The 18342-nt window shown below is 39.5% G+C and overlaps 1 protein-coding gene across 1 annotated transcript; it reads left to right on the top strand.

The window, feature by feature from the left end:
• Positions 1-1357: 1357 nt before the first annotated feature.
• PNISR (PNN interacting serine and arginine rich protein) lies at positions 1358-18301 on the top strand. Its single transcript, XM_033143484.1, has 12 exons — positions 1358-1464; positions 7245-7351; positions 8596-8781; positions 9629-9855; positions 11070-11256; positions 11920-12110; positions 12210-12347; positions 13546-13645; positions 14309-14362; positions 15559-15729; positions 16559-17672; positions 17935-18301. Exons 2-12 carry the CDS (start codon positions 7264-7266, stop codon positions 17963-17965), a joined length of 2487 nt encoding a protein of 828 aa, XP_032999375.1. The 5' UTR covers positions 1358-1464; positions 7245-7263; the 3' UTR covers positions 17966-18301.
• The last annotated feature ends 41 nt before the right edge of the window (positions 18302-18342 follow it).

Genomic DNA, 18342 nt, shown 5'->3' with positions numbered 1-18342 from the left:
TCAGTATAGCATAGTAGTTAAGAGTGTCAGATTAGGATCTGGGAAACCAGGCTTCAACTTGCGACTCAACAGTTGCTTGCATCAGGCACATCTCTTAGCCTAACCTTCCTTGCAGGTACAGGTAGGTGGCCGTGTTGGTCTGCCATAGTCAAAACAAAATAAAATAAAAAATTCCTTCCAGTAGCACCTTAGAGACCAACTAAGTTTGTTCTTGGTATGAGCTTTTGTATCTGAAGAAGTGTGCATGCACACGAAAGCTCATACCAAGAACAAACTTAGTTGGTCTCTAAGGTGCTACTGGAAGGAATTTTTTATTTTATTTTGTTTCTTCCTTGCAGGGTTGTGGAAAGGAAGAAATGTGGACCTTGGGGTAATTTAAGGAACAGTGGGATATAAATTAATGATTAAAAGTATTGTGTTTAATAAATCTATCGCAGATAAGAATGCACAAGATTGCAGCTCTAGAGTTCTGTGGGTTTTATTTAGATAAGGCTGTGGCTGCAGTGCACCCACAAATTCTGAGCATATTTATTTGGACATAAAGCTGCGATGACCTGTATACTTACCACGAAGTAGGTTGCACTCAAATTCAGCGGGATTAAGTGCTAAGCAAACTTGCATGGAAACGAGCAGCACGTCACATTCACTGCTACGGATTTTTATTTCTAAATAAATGTTTATAACTGCAGTTTAGGGGCGGCGTTAGATGTAGGTCACTCCGACTACTTCACTTGCCCTGCTTGCAACCTTACGCGCACTCACCTAGGAATAAAACCAGTGTAGAATTGATGTCTGGGTCAACATGCACAGGAGCCTGAGGCATATCTTAATTTTGCAAGGATCACCCACTGGGCTCATCCTTATTGGCAGCAGTCTCGAAATGCGAAACGGTCTTTCTAATCCTCCGTTCTGCATGCGCAGATCCACTGGCTTTTTTTTGCCAGTAACCCAGTAACACACCTTAGAGCCACCAGGCACGCGCCGCTGCCCTTCCCAAGCCTCGCCTCGAGGCGGAAATGCCAAGAGCGGAAGAAATGGCGTTGCGCCCTTCCTAAAAATGGCGCCGGCAGAATAAACTTAATCCGAACCCTAAAAGGTGTGTGTCGGTGGCGGGGAAGAGCAGACTGAGATTAAAATCAGCAGACATGAAAGGACTCTTTCCTCTTCTTAGCATATATTTCGGAGGACCCGTATTCTCTTCTCAATAGTGGGGTTAGCCTAAAAGGCTAACCTCCCCCCCCCGCCCACTTCTCGTTAAAGGAGTCTCTCAGGAGCCGCTTCTGCCCTTACCAAAGATGGCGGTCGATCCGCTTTCTCCAACGGGTTCCAGTGACGTGAGTTTCTGTTCCGGGTGAGTCCTAGCGGGCGCCATTTTGTGTGGTTCGGGAAAAAAGCCTACCGGAGAGAAGGAGGCAGCCCAAGAGCTGCTAGTGCCGCCGGTCGGCGGGGAAGGAGCGGGAGGGGGTGAGTAACGGCGCACAGGGCGGCTGCATTTGAAAAGACGCTCGACGCCGCCGAAGGACTGGGGCGCCTTTCCCTTCGGCGTCAGGGGGCGCGCCAGGGCTCGGCGCTGTTGTCCCAGCAGCCGGCGCGGTTGAGAAGGTGGGGGGGGGTAAGGTGTCTGCCCGCTGGGCCCATGTGAAGAAGCGTGGAGGGATTCCCCCACATTGGTTGACTTATCGCAGCGGGCGCTTATTTATGGCACGTAACCCTTTTTCTCGAGGTTCTGTTTCCCCCACCCCTCACGTACCCACCCCCTTTTGCGCATGCGCCGTTGTCCCCGCTGTGGTACTGAACGGGCGGGTTGAGATTAAAACCCGTTACGAATCCATAATGCGCATGCGCCGGTGCGCTCCCGGTTCATCGGAATGAAATATATAGGGGTTGACGTTTGGGGCCGGTGGTGGTTTTGTTGCTCGTGGTGCCTGGAGGGAAGGGATGGAGTCAGTCACGCCCATTGGCTCCATAAGCATGTATAGGCGTTTTTATTGTATAGGATTACTGTACTGGCTGATAGTTGCCATAATGGGTTTGGATGCTGAGTGGGTTTTCCCCTCATGTGGTGGTAAAGCAATTCATACTTCGCTACATATTCGTCTGGCCCAAAAATGTTTGTCAAATTCTTGAAGTTATTCATGTGCACTCTGATAATGTTTTTCAACAGTACCCTGCACATGTTTACTTGGCAGTAAGCATTGTTCATTAGTGAGGCCTAGCCGCAAGCATTGAGACTCAGGAAGGCAGCTGCAACCTCACGGATCTTGCTCAGATCCACAGAGGGGGAGCCCCCTTGGTGTTTTCTCAGCCCCCAGATGCTCAAAGGGGGGCGGTGGCAGAGCATATTCTCTGTGGCAACCCTGAAGTAGTGTTATCCTCTCATTATTCTGGCAACCTCATCATACAGTTTCTGGCAAATGCTGAAAACATACCTATTTACCCTGGATTTTGATACAATAACTGATTGTTTTCAGAATGTTTTTGCTTTTTGTTTTTAAGTTGTGTATCTTATTTGCCTTCCTGGGTCCCTTGGGGAGTAAGGGTAGGATATAAACACAATAAATAATCAGTGCCAGGATGGGAGACAGTCTGGGAACTTTATGTATAATGATTTGGGTTCCATGATGGAAGAAAGTTGTACTAAAAATAAATAAAAGATTGTCATGGTTAGGATTAATTTTCAGCCTTTCACATCTTTGCTATGAAAGCATGTGTGCTAAGTGAAGCACTCTACTTCATTTTGCTTCACAGCAGTAAAATCTGTGATTGTGTACACAAAAAGTTGGGGTGGGAACTAAGCTTCTATATACAGATTATTTCAGCAATTCAACTGGTTTTACATGCATTATCTCAGTAATCCTAATAAAGAGTTCTGTAATGTAGGAGAGTATTCTGACATTGTAGATGGAAAGAGGAGGAAAGAGAGAATACTGTGCAATTTTGCTTAATGCTACCAGCTGAGTTAATGGCTTTGAGATTTTAAACAGGGAATTCACAGTTGACAGTTCTTAGTCCCCACTGTATACCAACTCTGGATGGCCTGAGTGTAAATATTTCATGGAAAAGAAGCTTCAGTATGTGTGGAACCAGTTACATTATTGATGGAAATGCATGTAGAATTTAGTGTTCTGGAGTATGTACAAAAGGGCTTGTCTTGTCCATACTAACTTATAGTGTTCAAATCATACAACTATTTTGGTAACTTAATTCTAAGTATGTCTGCTTAGAAGTAAGTCTTATTGTATTCAATAGGACTTCTAGATAAGTGGGGTTTTGGTGGCAAACTAAGGTACTAAAACATACTTAACAACTTCATACACTTCTCAGCATACACTGAAAACTGAAATACTCTGCTAGTCAAAATTTCACTATTGGGTAATCTATGTTGATAACATCCAGATGTCTCTATACCAGCCATTGTCTAAATAATTATTTCTGTTTATGTCCCACCTCTTTCCAAAGGTTTGGAATGAATAATAGCAGCTTAAGAAAATAAAGTAAAAACAGACTATCCAGTTAAAATATTTAGAAATTAAAATTACCACATGGCTGTCAAAACTTTGGCTGTCAAAACTCCAGACAGGAAAGCTTTGCGACACTTCTGGAAATCATTGAAGCTTGAACTTCAGAATAACTTCACACACCTAACACGTGAAACATCTGCACCCAAGTTTACGGTACTTTTCTGCAAAATCCTACATGAGCCTTGGCCACATTTTTGCCAATTGAAGTTTAACTAAGTTAGATCCCAAAAGTAAACTGTGATGGGTGTTTTGGGAATGCTCTAATGGCTTCTCAGCAACATTTTGCCTGTTGGAATTTTCATTGTGCTTAATAGAGGACAAAACAGACATATACTGTACAAGGCATATAATATTAGTTAAAGAAAAGGACCAGTTTGGCTTTAAAAGTAAAATATATCTGTTAAATGCCTGAAATCAAGGATGGTATCTTGTTGCATATGATCCTGTGTGTAGTCCAACTGGTGTCTCTGAGAATTTGGGGAAATAGTGTTTTCCAATAAATAGATTTTAGTTCAGGTCAGATCTGTTCTACAGTTTTCCAGGGTAGTTTATAAAAGATTAAAATTAAAAACATTAAAAAGCATAGTATAAACGAACAGCATAAAAGCAAACACCAAAGGATAAAAGGCTTGAACAGAAAATAGGTATTTGCTTACTCATGAAATTACATTGCGTTTTCAGGCAATGCTCCCTGGGTACAGCATTCTACAATTGTAAGAAAAATAAGTAGGTTGTTTTCTTTAGCCACCCGCTGCACCTCAGATGATTGGGGGGGCACCTATTGAAGATCTTAGTGAAACATAGGATATGTAGCATGGTACTAGTAACAAACAGGAAATTACAGTCTCTTCTATATAGAGTACATATGTGAGATTGTGTTGGAGTCATGTATGTTTAGTATGTACTGGTCACCTGTTTTCTGTCCTTTACTGAAATTACACACATACAGTAGTCCCATCTGCTGAGAGTATGTAGCCAGCTTGGGGATGCAAGTTCAAAGGCAGAAAGAATAATTTTGAAACTTTTATTAATAGAAGTAAAGCATTTGAGATCAAAAAGGTATCAATTGCATCATTTTTTTAGAACACTGAAAAATAATGCATGTACAAATGGTAGAAAATCTAGAACAGATGTGGAGAACCTTTGGGCCTCCAGATGTTGCTGAACTAGAACTCTCATCAACACTGCAAGCATGACCAATGGCTAAGGATGATGGAAGTAGTAGTTCAGTAACATCTGGAGGGTGAAAGGTTGCCTAGTACAGAAGAAGAAAATGATTCATATTTTGGGAATATTTATAGATGAAAACTTACTGTCTGGCTCATGTTAAAATAGTTTAGCAGTGGAGGACCAATGTCGGCTGCTCCTCACCTACACATAAACAGTCTCTAGTGTGAACTTGGCCCTCTGCATATGCCCATTTGACTTGTGAGCTCTCCCTGCTTTTTGAAGGGGAAAAGTCACATTAATAAGTCTCTATGCAAACTTAAGCAGATGAGCCAGTTACATATGGAGGAGAGGGAGGTCTTGTGCCACTCATTCATCATTATTCTGTTACAGTGCCATCTCAGCTGAATGTATGAGTATGACTTAAATAGAGATGCCAAGAATCAAAAGGCAACTTTTTCATTTATATTTGGAATGCTCTGATACAGAAAACATAATAAAATATTTCCCCAAAATTATAAGAAGTTATTAATATATGTAAGATATTGGTCTCTAATGGATTAAAACATAATAAAAACTAGGCAATAGCAATCTGTTAGAATTTACTTTGGAAATCGGTAAGACAGCAGAATGAGTTCTAGTATTTCAAATTTCACATCTTTCGGAATTCGGCAATACTTATGAAGAAGAGACCTATTTTGTAGTTCTGTGAGACATTTTATGTGGAAATACATAATGGCATAACTTTTCTTGTGTACTAGATGATTGTAGGATTGTTTGTTGTCACTTCTGTTTGTTCAAAAAGTTTAAAAATCCCAGAAACTATAGGTCATGTCTTAATTTATATGAATGGTTTGAACATTAGCCTATTTCTAGATTCTAAATCCAGCTGTATCAGAAGGAATTGGGATTCCCCCTTGTATAATTCAAGCCTGGAATATTGTATCTTAGCTGCACCAGAAGAGCAGGGCATTCAGAAACAAGGCAAAAGATGGAAGGGATAGGTCATGAAGGGACAATATGTCTAGATCTAGTAAAGTAAAGTATTTCCTATTCGGTCAAGTGGAAATAAATTCATTCTTAATAACGCATGTAGATTAGTACCCTAATACTCTAGGGCAGGGGCAGGCAAAGTGGTGCCCTCCAGACATTGTTGAACTTCAGCTCTTATCAGCCCCAACCATTATAGCCAATGGTTGGGTTGATGGGAGTTGGAGTCTGAAAACATCTGGAGGGCACCACATTGACTATTCCTGCTATAGGGCTTCTGTGAAACACTGAAGGCAAAACCAAGTGGTTGGATTTGAAGATGGTTTCCTACTGTTTATGGAAAGATTGTCTTCCATCTCACACTGGAATGTTGTACAAAGAAAGTAAAAGTAAATTCACCTGCTTGCACAAGAGCTTCTGCAGCCTCTTAGTGGATGCATCTGAACTGATATAGTATAAACCAAGGGTGGGATTGAACATATGAATGAGTCTCATCAATGGAAGCCCAGTGAACAGATGATTCTCTTTTTCTACTTGGTAGCCACGTGCCTTAGCCTACTATACAGCGTTGAAGCACATGGGAAAGAGCCTCAGATGCTGACCTTAGTGATCAAGCAGACTGGTAATGAGAAAAAGTGGTCCAGCATGTTTGCTTGGGAGAATAGAAATATGCATTTCCTTCAGTGGTTTCCACTGCTTAGGGTAGCGTTCATAGAATTGTAAGGAAGGAAGTTATACTTTCTCATGAGTTTGTCTGTGTTAGTGTAGTATTTACAACAAAATAATAATAATTAATAATTTCACTCTTGAAATTGTAATAATCTTGTTACAAATATTTGTTGACTCCTACTTAGTAGAAATGTTTCAGTAGGTATCCAGAAGTATTTCTAAGGAACATGTCTCTTAAGCATATTGACAGCTTTCTGGTCTATGCCCCACCCCATCCCACCCAGTAGCAGTTTTACTTAAGTAAATGATAATACATTATAGTCTCAATAATTAATTAGCTTTTGTTGCCACTTCAAAGTTATAGTGTGCTTTGAGAACACTTTTGTTATCACCCGTCTAGTCACAGAGACTAAATTAATCTTTCTTGACAGGGGTAAGGTTCTTTGGAAGCCTGGGTTTTAAAAAAAAATCACCAAAAGGCACTTCTGGGCCAGTGCCTGTGATTTGGCAAGTCTTCTTTCTAGACATCTTTTCACAATATATTTATTTCCCAAAAGTGTTTATCGTTGTTTTCCCTCTCCTTCACAATTTTGTTAGGAATTCATGTAATAAATTGACCAGTTTTCTGAAAGTGAAGTTTTTACTTGTTTCTCAACTGATGACAGTCCTGCAATATGAAATGGCAATTCTGTTATATGCAGTTGTCTGGCATATAAGTGTTTCTGGATGCTACCAGGAATTGGAACAAAATGGAAATGCTACTTGATCTGTTTGAGATAATGTTTGGGTAGTTAATTTTATTTTAAAATATAATTTGTGACTTTTGAAAGAGTTAAATGACTCTAAATGCATGAAGCTTCAACTGAAACATCAACTGTTATTTTTGATTAAATGTAGAATATATAAAGAACTAAAGATGTGGGATCAAAGTGGGCAGCCTTGGCAACAGTGGCCTTTGAATCAGCAGCAATGGATGCAGTCATTTCAGCACCAGCAAGATCCAAGTAAGTGAATAACTGGAAAAGTGCTTTCAAGATAAAAGCTAGCACAGCAATCAGCATTTTAGGAATTTGACGAGGACATGATCTTTCACCTGCTACAGAATTAATCAAGCTAATCTGTTCCATAGGGCAGCATGCAACTAACATGTCCCACCAGTGCAAGGATTCTTATTAGCACAATGAAACTTTCTCCCTCTATCTTCCCCTGCATGCACCCCATGGCCTCCCCAAATCTGCAGATAATTGAGGGAACCCCTGTAATAAATTGGAGAGGCAGGGGAAGAAGAGAGGGTGAAAATCCCATTGCACAAGTGGAAAACCTTGTACACTTAACACTAGGTTGAATACAACTGTTAGTATTTTATTTGCTATCTTTTGATTCCTTGACATTTTGTTATAGTGTTTTAAAACACTATACCCAGGCTCTACTAGAATACTTACAATGAATCCTACTTGGGTAACATGGATACATAAAAATAATATTGCAACTTTCAGTCTATAGTAAATGGATAGTAAATTTAGGTTGTCTGACTGAAAAGTATTTCTTTTTTTCAAAAATAGCTTTTGGGAGATGGGAGAAAGAAAATGGGCTGTAATTTAAAACTGGGGCACATACCACATCCATTTAAATCCCATCGGCAGTTTTCCCCTTGACTTCAGTGTAATGCTGATTTGAACCTTTTAGGCTGCAAGCCTTCATGTGGATTGCTTAAATCTTTAAATCCCATTAAAATTGGCGTGTGTTCAGGATTGCAGGGGTGCAGCCCATTCCTACATATTCAGGAATAAGTTTCACTAAATCCATTGAAGCTTAAGTATGCATGCTAAATATGTATGTGTATTATAGCAACAGGACTATTAGTACCAGTACAGGTTTCATTCTCTGAATACAGCTGACAAATTCTGTTTATTAGATATTTTTGAAATGGAGGATTGGAAGAAACTGTAATAGGACAATGAACTGTTTTGGTAGTCTTAAAGTGCAGTCTTAAGAAGGAAGTCCCACTGTGTTCACTGGGGCTCATTTCTATGTGTGTGTGTATAGGATTACAGCCTAAATCTAATGATTATTTGCCTTATTTTAAACATACAATAGTGTTAGATTAATCCATATAAATTATATGAAGGACATTTTTAAAAGGAAGCTTTAACATGTGAATAAGGTGCTGTTCTGATGGGCTTGACAAATATGTCTTCCTAATTATGCCATGGAAATCTGTATGTTGGAGATCTAATTTTATTTCTAGGCCAAATTGACTGGGCAGCATTAGCTCAAGCATGGATTGCTCAGCGAGAAGCGTCGGGGCAGCAGAATGTAGTGGAACAGCAAGGGATGATGCCAAATGGCCAGGAGATGACAGGCATGGAGCCTGGTCCAAACAACCATGGCAACTTTCAGGGTGATCCAAACTTCAACAGAATGTGGCAGCCAGGTTTGTTTTTTTAAAATACTAATTCCTCTTTCCTTTTGGATTCTAACACTGATATGCTCTATCTTTCTAAGCCTGGAGCATCCTTAGAAAAGGCAAGTTGACTGCAAAATCCAAATCCATTGGCTTTAAATTATTTTCTCTGTTAATGCACAGATTTTAAATTGGAGCATATAGTTCTGCCCTTTGTAGTGCTCTGTGATATGCTCCTAGTTGCTGCCTTAATCCGCCAGGTGTAGTCAGATTCAGGCTCTGGTCAGATAGCAATCTGTAGATCAAAATGTTTTCTATTTCCTCACAGGCATTTCATACACAGACTTTCATACCAGCAAGTCTAGTGCTTTCTGTGCTTCAAATGGGCTAACTTTGCTTAATGTACAGTTTCACAAACTCTTATATGTATTTCAAATTAGGCTGGTTAAAGGATACAGTATGGAAACATATAGTTGAAAGTTGTCGTCCTGTCCCCCCCCCCCCCGTTCTGCCTGTGTGCCTAGTACAGCTATATGCTAAGGGAAATGGTAAGCTACTTGGATAAACTAGCCAAGAACAGTGTTCTTCCCCACTGGCTTGTTTCATGATCCCTTTTCAAGTCCACAACTAGCTCTTAGTATGTTATGGATGATGAAATGCAAGATCTTCCTGATTTTGGTTGATTTCATGGTATATTTAGCCAGCAAACAAAAATCAAGAAGGAATATCAGTGATTGTCTGGACACAAACAATGAATGCTAGTTTTATGGAGGTATATATTTGTGTGTATTTTACATCAAAGATTTTATTTTGAAAGTCTCAAGAGAAGAAATGGAAAAAAATGAGTTGTTAACATTTTGATTTTAAATCAAAACAGACTGGAGCATGCCCCACCAACCCCCTCATCCACCTCCAGAGCAGCCATGGATTCCTCCAGCACCAGGCCCAATGGATATTGTTCCTCCGTCGGAAGACAGCAACAGTCAGGACAGTGGGGAATTTGCCCCTGACAACAGGCATATATTTAGTCAGAATAATCACAACTTTGGGGGACCACCACCTGATAACTTTGCAATGGGCCCAGTGAACCAGTTTGACTATCAGGTGAAACATTTCTTGCTTAAATATTGTAAGCATGCAGAGCCCATTCCATGGAGTTGTGCCTCTAGTGCCGATTTTCAACAGAATCCACAAGTTTTATTGTTTGCTCAGATAACAGTTTGTCATCTGCAAACCACCTTCATTGTGAACACCTCTTTATAATTTGGTTGTTAAAACACCTCGTTTTCCAATGCAATAAGTTTTGTGTAAAACAGAAAAATATGAAAGAAAACAAAATGCTTAAATACATGAGCAAGTATATTCTGAGAAGGAACTGCCTATTTAGAAAGATATCCGACCTAGATGATTTAGTATTTCATTTCCACCTCTCGCCAGTTTGATTTGATTCATAAAGGTGAATTATGCCCACAATATCAGTTTCCAAAATGAATTGTGTGCTCCTGCACACAACTAAGCTTCTCTGAAATACTGTAATTTAGAAGTATAGAACTGGCCAAAATTATAGCCAGTTCTGTTATTTTTCCTGGGCAAGAGTTCCAGTTTATGTGCAAGGAACACCTCTACCTGAAAAAGCATCTCCATTCATTTTACTGGAAGTGTACATTTCTTTAGGTGTGTGGATTGAAGTGAGCAGTGTGGACCGCTGTGCACATTTATGCTTTTGAGTCTGTGTGGGCTTTCTAGACTAGGCTTTTCAGAGGAAGTGCCAAGTTCCATTGATTTCAGTGGCACTTAAACATGCCTACACTTTTCTGAATTGCCATTCTAAACAGTGTGTCAATGTTACATTGTGTCATAAAGTGTGATATATGGCAGTCAAATATGAAGTTGTAAATGATTTTTTTAAAGTAAACATCAGTGGAGAATGACTGTTTCAGGGCTCTTTCTTTTTCCTTTTCCATTTTTTTGTCAAATCCCCACACGCTTATTAGACGTAGATATTACAAGTTTTCCCCCTAGCCTTTCAACACCCATCCAATACGAAAGGGACTTGGAACTTTTCCAGTTTATATATGTTTTGTTACAGTAACGCAAAATTCCTATTTCTGAATTCTGAAATGAGAAGGACTAGTCAATTTTCTTTTCTGAAACTGTCAATTTCACAGTTTAGAGAATATATGCTGTCCCTTAAAATATTAAAAGGGCTTCTATTCAGTAAGGTTCTTTCTACTGTGCATTCTTGTACAGGCCAAATATTAAAGTAAGGAAATGTGTAGCATTGATCTGAAAGAAAATGAGCTTCATTACTCTTTCAGCGTGGGGCTAATTTTGGTCCACCTCAAGGTGGGTTTCATCCACCTTACTGGCAGCCTGGACCACCAGGACCTCCAGGTCCTCCAGCACCTCCTGCACCACCTCAGAATCGAAGGGAGAGGCCAGCATTCAGAGATCGCCAGCGTTCACCTATCACATTACCGGCAAAACAGGAGACTCCTCAAATCGGTATGTCCTCATCATATTAATTTTAATAAATGTAGTGACTTGGGCTGAACAAGCTCCTGTTATCAGTACAGTACGATCATGCCTTGAGCGGGCTGATCTCAAAGAGAATGCATGGGCAGGAGATTTCCCTTTCACCTCCCTATGCTGTGGATTTCAAATGGCGGTGTGAGCTCCTGTTGCTCTGTCCCAGCTCCTGCCTACCTAGCAGTTCGAAAGCACGCCAGTGCAATTAGATAAATAGGTACTGCTGTGGTGGGAAGGTAAATGGCATTTCTGTGCGCTCTGGTTTCCATCACGGTATTCTGTTGCGCCAGAAGCGGTTTAGTCATGCTGGCCACATGACTCGGAAAGCTGTCTGTGGACAAACGCCAGCTCCCTCGGCCTGAAAGCGAGATGAGCACCGCAACCCCATAGTCACCTTTACTGGATTTAACCGTCCAGGGGTCCTTTACCTTTACCTTTACCTTAGCCGCATCCCAACTCCTATTTATGTGTTTGCCATCACAATGTCTAGTTTAGCCTAGGGAGAGAATTAGAAAGCTACAGTGGCTTTCTCCCCATGAAACATCCTAAAAACCTCAAACACATCAATTAGCTGATGAGCTTAAAAGGAAAATGAATGGGTTCCTTTTAAAGAAACTACTTTTCTGTATGAATATTTAGATGCTGTTAAACGCCGAACTCTGCCTGCTTGGATTCGTGAGGGCCTAGAGAAGATGGAACGAGAAAAGCAAAAGAAGCTAGAGAAAGAGAGAATGGAGCACCAACGTTCTCAATTGTCTAAGAAAGAAAAAAAGGAAAATGCGCACCCAGGAGAAGAAGATGGACCACGGTTACCTCAGAAAAGTAAATTTGTAAGTGAAAAAGTTTATTGCACTGACAGAACAGCTGTAATAATGCTGCATTGAATTCTAACCTGTATTTTAACCTATTTCATAATCTTTTTCTTATAGGATAGTGATGAAGAAGATGAAGATCTTGATAACATAGAAGCTACAAGTAGTGGAAAAGTCAGTAGAAGTCCCTCTCCAGCTCCTCAAGAGGAGCAAAGCGAACCAGAAATGACAGAGGAAGAAAAGGAGTATCAGATGGTATGGATGAGTTTGGTACCACTTCATTGGCCATGCCTGTATGTGCTTGCTTATTAGTAGGGCTGCCATTCTGTTTAAAGAAATCATAGTTGGTTTATCTAATAGTGTTGATTTAATTAATTTTTGTTAAAATTCATTTGACTAAAATAATAGTTTTCAGAAAACACTCTGTTTTTATATAGTGTACATGTATTTTGCAGCAAGTGCAATTTCAGAGAGGCATTCCCTCCTTTACAAAATTGAAGGGGGTGCCTCTTTAAAGATGGTTTCTGTCACCTGTTGTTTATGCTTACTTAAAAACTTTTTTTAAAATTAAGCAAGGATTCCTTTTTGAGTTGAATAAAAACAACTTTAATCAACCTGTCCTTAATTAGTTAAAAATTGTACTCTTAGTTATTAGGAAAAGCTGTTCCTCTTGGGCTAAGTTAGAGAAAACTAGCAAGCCTGCTAGCAAGCAAGTTCTCTGTGCCTCCACTAGTGCTTCCACTAGTAGCTATTAAGGCAAGAATAAAATGATTGTATGCACAGCCTAATATGATGACAGTCAACTCCAACTTTAAAGCCACACAACCAGCATCGGCATTTAACTACACATTTGACTGGCTTGAGAAAGAACAGAGAACCAAATTTGGGGGGGGGGGAGGGAAGTGGACATATATGACCTTTTGTAAAGTTATGGGCAAGAGCGACACTAGATATCACTGATATAGTGCTGATATAAGATGCATGGCAAGGGGAGAGAATGGCTAGAGTCAAGTTAGGTACACATAGCATACCCAAAGGTTTATAAATGCTTGAGCAAATTTAGATAATCCAAGCTCTTGATTTATAGGATCAGCAGGATCCTATAAGGATCTTGATTCTCTTACTCAAAAGAAAAGATGTATGTGAAATGTGATTGTAGCGCTCTTCTCTCCCAAACTCTGTTTCCATCTGTTTTCATTACTTGACTACACATCACTGAATGCAAAGGTGAACTGCTATGCATACTGAACAAATTGGTACATTTTAAAGTACGTTGCTTGTGGTTGAACATGTAAGCAGTTGCATAGTATGGGCCCAATGCTTTCTTCAGTAGTTCCAAGAAATCATGGGTAAAGGAACCATTATGCTTCCTAACCTGAATAACCGAATAGAATTGCAAAGGTTTGCTGAGAATTGTGTTTGAACTGGGTATTTTATATTTATAATTGTTTAGATGTTGCTGACAAAAATGCTGCTGACAGAAATTCTCCTAGATGTCACAAATGAAGAAATATATTACGTGGCTAAAGATGCCCATCGTAAAGCAATAAAAGGTATGCTTAGGCTTTCTAGTACTTTAATTAAATATCCTTTTGCATGTCCTAGAACATTTAAATCCATAGTATCTGTACCTAAAAGCAGTCTGTATGTTAAGGAAGAAAAGTTGCAAAAATTCAGTTGTAATAATCATATACTATTGTCCTGTGCAGTGTATTGTTCTGTGCAGTGTATTGTGAGTTAATTTCAGTTATTCCATTTCTTTCCTATAGAATGTCATTTATTTATTTTAAATGTTTACATATTTTAGATAATTCTAGTTCAAATTTAACTGAGTAAAACTTAACGCATACTTGAATTATGAATGAACTGGCTTTCACTGTTAGCCAGCTATTTTCTTTTTACGAAAATAGGCAGCTTTATTCCATATAGTTGTGAGTAAATAATTATATACAGTTCTGTCTGCAGATGAAATTTATTAACTTGGAAATGTACAACTATAAGAAACTGATCTATCCACTATTAATTCACAGTTTAAATTTCTAAACATTCGTGGCCAGAAAATAACTGGGTTTTCAATGGATTACGTTTTTAATGTTTTTTCTCTCCTCCACAAAACAGCAATAGTAGTAGATTTAACAATACCATAGACTCTCATGCCTATGAAATCGTGGCTATTTGTGTTAACATGTTGTTCCTGTTGTTGATGTGATACAAAGCTCCTGCAAAACAGCTGGCACAGTCCAGTGCATTGGCTTCCCTTACTGGACTTGGTAAGTATGTTCCCAATTTTGAGAGGGACTTAATGGGGAGATTGCTCTGGCTTGCATTTCTAAATATGTATTGAAACTGACCAACATGCAATAGGCAAGCATCTGATAACTTTTGTGTTTCTTAGAAAGGGCTTATCTTGCAAATAAACCTATTGAAATACATGAAATTGTACAGTGGTGTTATTTCCATTGTAAGCATAATGTAAGCCTGTCCTGTAAATGAAATGTTTTGCACCAGATAGCTACTACAGTATCTAAATAAAGTGAATTTGGAGGAATTTTTCTCCTGTTTTTAATTCAGCTATTAGTGTGTGTTTTGAAAAAAGAAACCAATAAAAATCTACAGTTTTGTCCTGCCAGCAATCCACACAACAAATGTATATTTTGAGTTCTCATAGCCAGCACTTAGTGTAATATTGGGATATGCTGGATATGAAATTCAGAATTACATTGAGATGTAATAGATTTTTAAAAAAATGTTTGAAATATCAGTGTAACAATTATACAATTTTAGTAACTGTTATAGTAAATATTTTTACTACTAGTAACAAATTCTTTCACATTAGCTTAAATGTATTAGTCAACTAATACTGAAGAGAACATAATAAGAAAGTAAGAATGCTTCTGTATCAGATGTTCAAGATTACTTTCTGCTAGTCTTGTTAGTTTTTCCAGGTCTATCTTTTGGGGGAAGAGAAGTCCATTCCTATTCCATACCTGTACCTCTTTAATGTACAGTCTTTTCTGAACAGTAGAAAATTGATTGGCATTTGGGACTTTTTAAAGCCCTGGATATTGAAGCTGGCTGAAATCATTACAAAGATGTCTTCAGGGACAGGTCTTAGGCACTGCACTCCTGTGTATATGGTCTTGCTGATGTACACTAAGCATTTGGTACTGGCTCTGTAAAGAGCTTTTTTACCCATATACTTAACGGGAAAGTATGTAATCATAGCGATTGCTTGCTGGAAAACATGGCAAGCTATTCCGGAAGAAGTAAAACCAGATACTGAACAGCAGGTCAAATGTGTGGGCCTTGAACATCCAGTCAACCACCTTTGGCACTTCCTCCAGAATAAGTGGCTTCTTCAGTGAAGAAGTGAAAGATGGGCAATATACTCTCCTCTTTGCCCTGCAGAAATATTAAGAACCAGGATTAATCTTCCCTCGTGATAGACTAGGCTTTATGCACGCAGGTGGACTGGGTGGTTATGGATCAGGAGACAGTGACGATGAGAGGAGCGACAGAGGCTCTGAGTCATCCGATACTGATGACGAGGAACTGCGACACAGAATCAGGCAAAAACAAGAAGCATTTTGGAGAAAGGAGAGAGAACAGCAGCTATTGCTAGAGAAACAGCTGGAAGGTAGGATGTGTGTTTGGTTCAGAATTGACGACAGCAGCGGTGGTTTTCAACCTCTCAGACTTATGTGCCAGCTTGTACCCTAACTTGCAACCTGGGAGCCAAGCTTTATGGAAATAAAAACGTAATGCACCATGTACACAAGCCTGAGCTATAGAGTACATTACAGGTAATTGAGGAATTTGGGATTTTCTCTGTGCTTTGGTACTGGTTTACAACTCCAAATAGTTTTATCTTTAGGTGACCTCACCTCTGTCAATAACACAGATAGTAAAATTTCATAAGCAGAGGCCTTGGCCATTGTAATTCCTAAGACCTACCTGTTAAGAGTTGGATACACAAGGACTGGCTCACATCCAGAATTTACCAAGTAAAGAATCTGCTAGAATCTTTGGATAGAATAGAGGCAGAATTAGCTATAGCATGAAGAAATCCTTGGGGAAAGGCACACTTTCCAGTACAGAGATTCCAGGAACACACATATTACAAAGATTCCTCTGAATTCAATGAGACTGCCAGTTTACAGTTGCCCATGGCAACAGATATATTTCATAGATATTTATTGTTATTATTGTTTAGGTTCCATTTATATACTGGCTTCAAAACCCTATTAAAAAGGGAATTATTGATGATTAACAGCCCAATCTAATTCATGTTCACTTGTAAATAAGCTCCATTGACTTTCAAATAGCTACAGAAAAGTAGTAATATAAAAGAAGCAGTGTTATACCATGCTGCCTTGTTGATACACTGGCCATGATAGGGAGAGATTTCTTGTATTTCGCTTGGCATGATTTTTGTATTTGTTTCTTTTATGCACTTACTTTTGCAGAAGAAAAGCTCCAGAATGAGAAAATTGCTAAAGAGATGAGTGAACTCACCAGTAAAGAGCAAAACAGCAGTTCACCACCAGAGGATGCAAAAGAAGAGGTGGAGGCAGATGTGTTCAGTGAAAAGAAAAAATCTCCAAAGCAAATGACACCAGATGCTGAACCCAAAAAAGAGGTTAAAGAAAAAGAGAGAATAGGGAGGAGTAGGTCAAAAAGTTCAAGCAGTGGTAGCTCGAGTGCCAACAGCAGAAGTAGCAGCAGTAGTAGCAGCAGTACAGCCTCTAGTTCATCCTATAGCAGTAGCTCTGGCAGCAGTCGCAGCTCTTCACATTCTTCTTCCCCTAAAAGGAAAAAGAGGCGTAGCCACAGTAGATCACCTTCACATAAGGTTAGGCGCAGCAGAAGCAGGAGCTATTCTCACAGAAACAGGAGAGAGAGGAGCAGGAGTAGGGGCAAGGTAAGAGAAAGGCGGAGATCTAGTAGACATAGGAGTGTAGACAGGGGGGAGAGGAGACGAAATCGTAGTCCTTCCCATGACCGAAACTGGGAGAGGCGTAGAAGTGATAGTCACTCAAGGGATAGACTTGCTAGCCTTTCCACTCGTAGTGGGAGTCGAGATAGGCGTAAAAGTGAGGACCAGCGTAGAAGTGAAAGTGGAAACAGGCACAAACACAGCCACGATAGTAAAGTTCAGGAGAGGAAAAAGGAACGCAGCAGGAGCCTAGAAAAAGACAAAAAAAAGAACAGAGAGAGGGAGAGAGACCAGGAGAAGCGCAAAGAGAAACAGAGAAAAGAAGAAAAAGACAGTAAAGCTGGCAATCATGATGAGAGATTAAAGAGGAAAAGAGATAGTGAAAGAACGGTCTCTCGCAGCGATTCAGTTTCCTCAAAAACATTAAGGCATGATTCTAGGCAGGAAAGCAAGAAAAGTTCTACCAAAGAGAGCAAAAAGCACTCAGGTTCGGAATCTAGCACGAGGAGCAGTTCTGAGTCACCAGGCAGCAGCAAAGAAAAGAAGTCTAAGAAAGCAAAGCATAGTCGGTCGCGGTCCGTGGAGAAATCTCAAAGGTCTGGTAAGAAGGCAAGCCGCAAACACAAGTCTAAATCACGATCAAGGTAGTATTCTTTTAAGTATCTTGTTTGATTTATGTATTTATTTCTGCTTTTGTTCATCATCATGCCTGCAACTATTTATTTTACAAGTTAACCTAACTTCTTTAGATTGTTCTGAGTGTGGTGGGGGGGGGGTGGCGGATGGGAACGACTTTGATAGCATTTATTTCCAACTAAGAAAATTTAAGTTTTTAAGCCTAACGTGTGTGTGGTTTTGATAGTTATTTTCCCCTTTAATTTCCCTCCCTTTCTCTTTATTTTTCAGATCAATGACTCCTCCACGTCGTAAACGCTGAGGAATGATATGGCACTAGTCATACGATTTAAAAATTCCATGAGTTTTTAAGGGCTTGTCTCATTATAGAGGCTCATTATAGAGGCTACAGTTGTGGCTGTGTAGGTGAAAGCTGAACCCTCCTTTTTTAAAAAAATAATCTGTAAATAGCTGTATTTTTGGGAAACGCTGCTCGGAGTTAAGTACTTGCTAGGATTTCTTTGTATTTACATTTTTCCTTAGTAGTGCTTACTAAGACTATGAAATATGCCATTCTCTTTCAGCTGTAATGTTCTTAAAATTGCTATTGAATGTACTGTGATGTCAATAAAGTTCTTTAGTTCATTTTTTGTTTAAATTCTTGTATTTTAATTTATTTTGAATTACTTATTTTTTTAC

This window comes from Lacerta agilis, chromosome 3 (assembly GCF_009819535.1).
Source record: "Lacerta agilis isolate rLacAgi1 chromosome 3, rLacAgi1.pri, whole genome shotgun sequence".
In the NCBI taxonomy this organism is placed as follows: Eukaryota; Metazoa; Chordata; class Lepidosauria; order Squamata; family Lacertidae; genus Lacerta; species Lacerta agilis.
The sequence above is the reverse complement of the archived record's forward strand: the minus strand, read 5'-3'. Positions and strand labels throughout refer to the sequence as shown.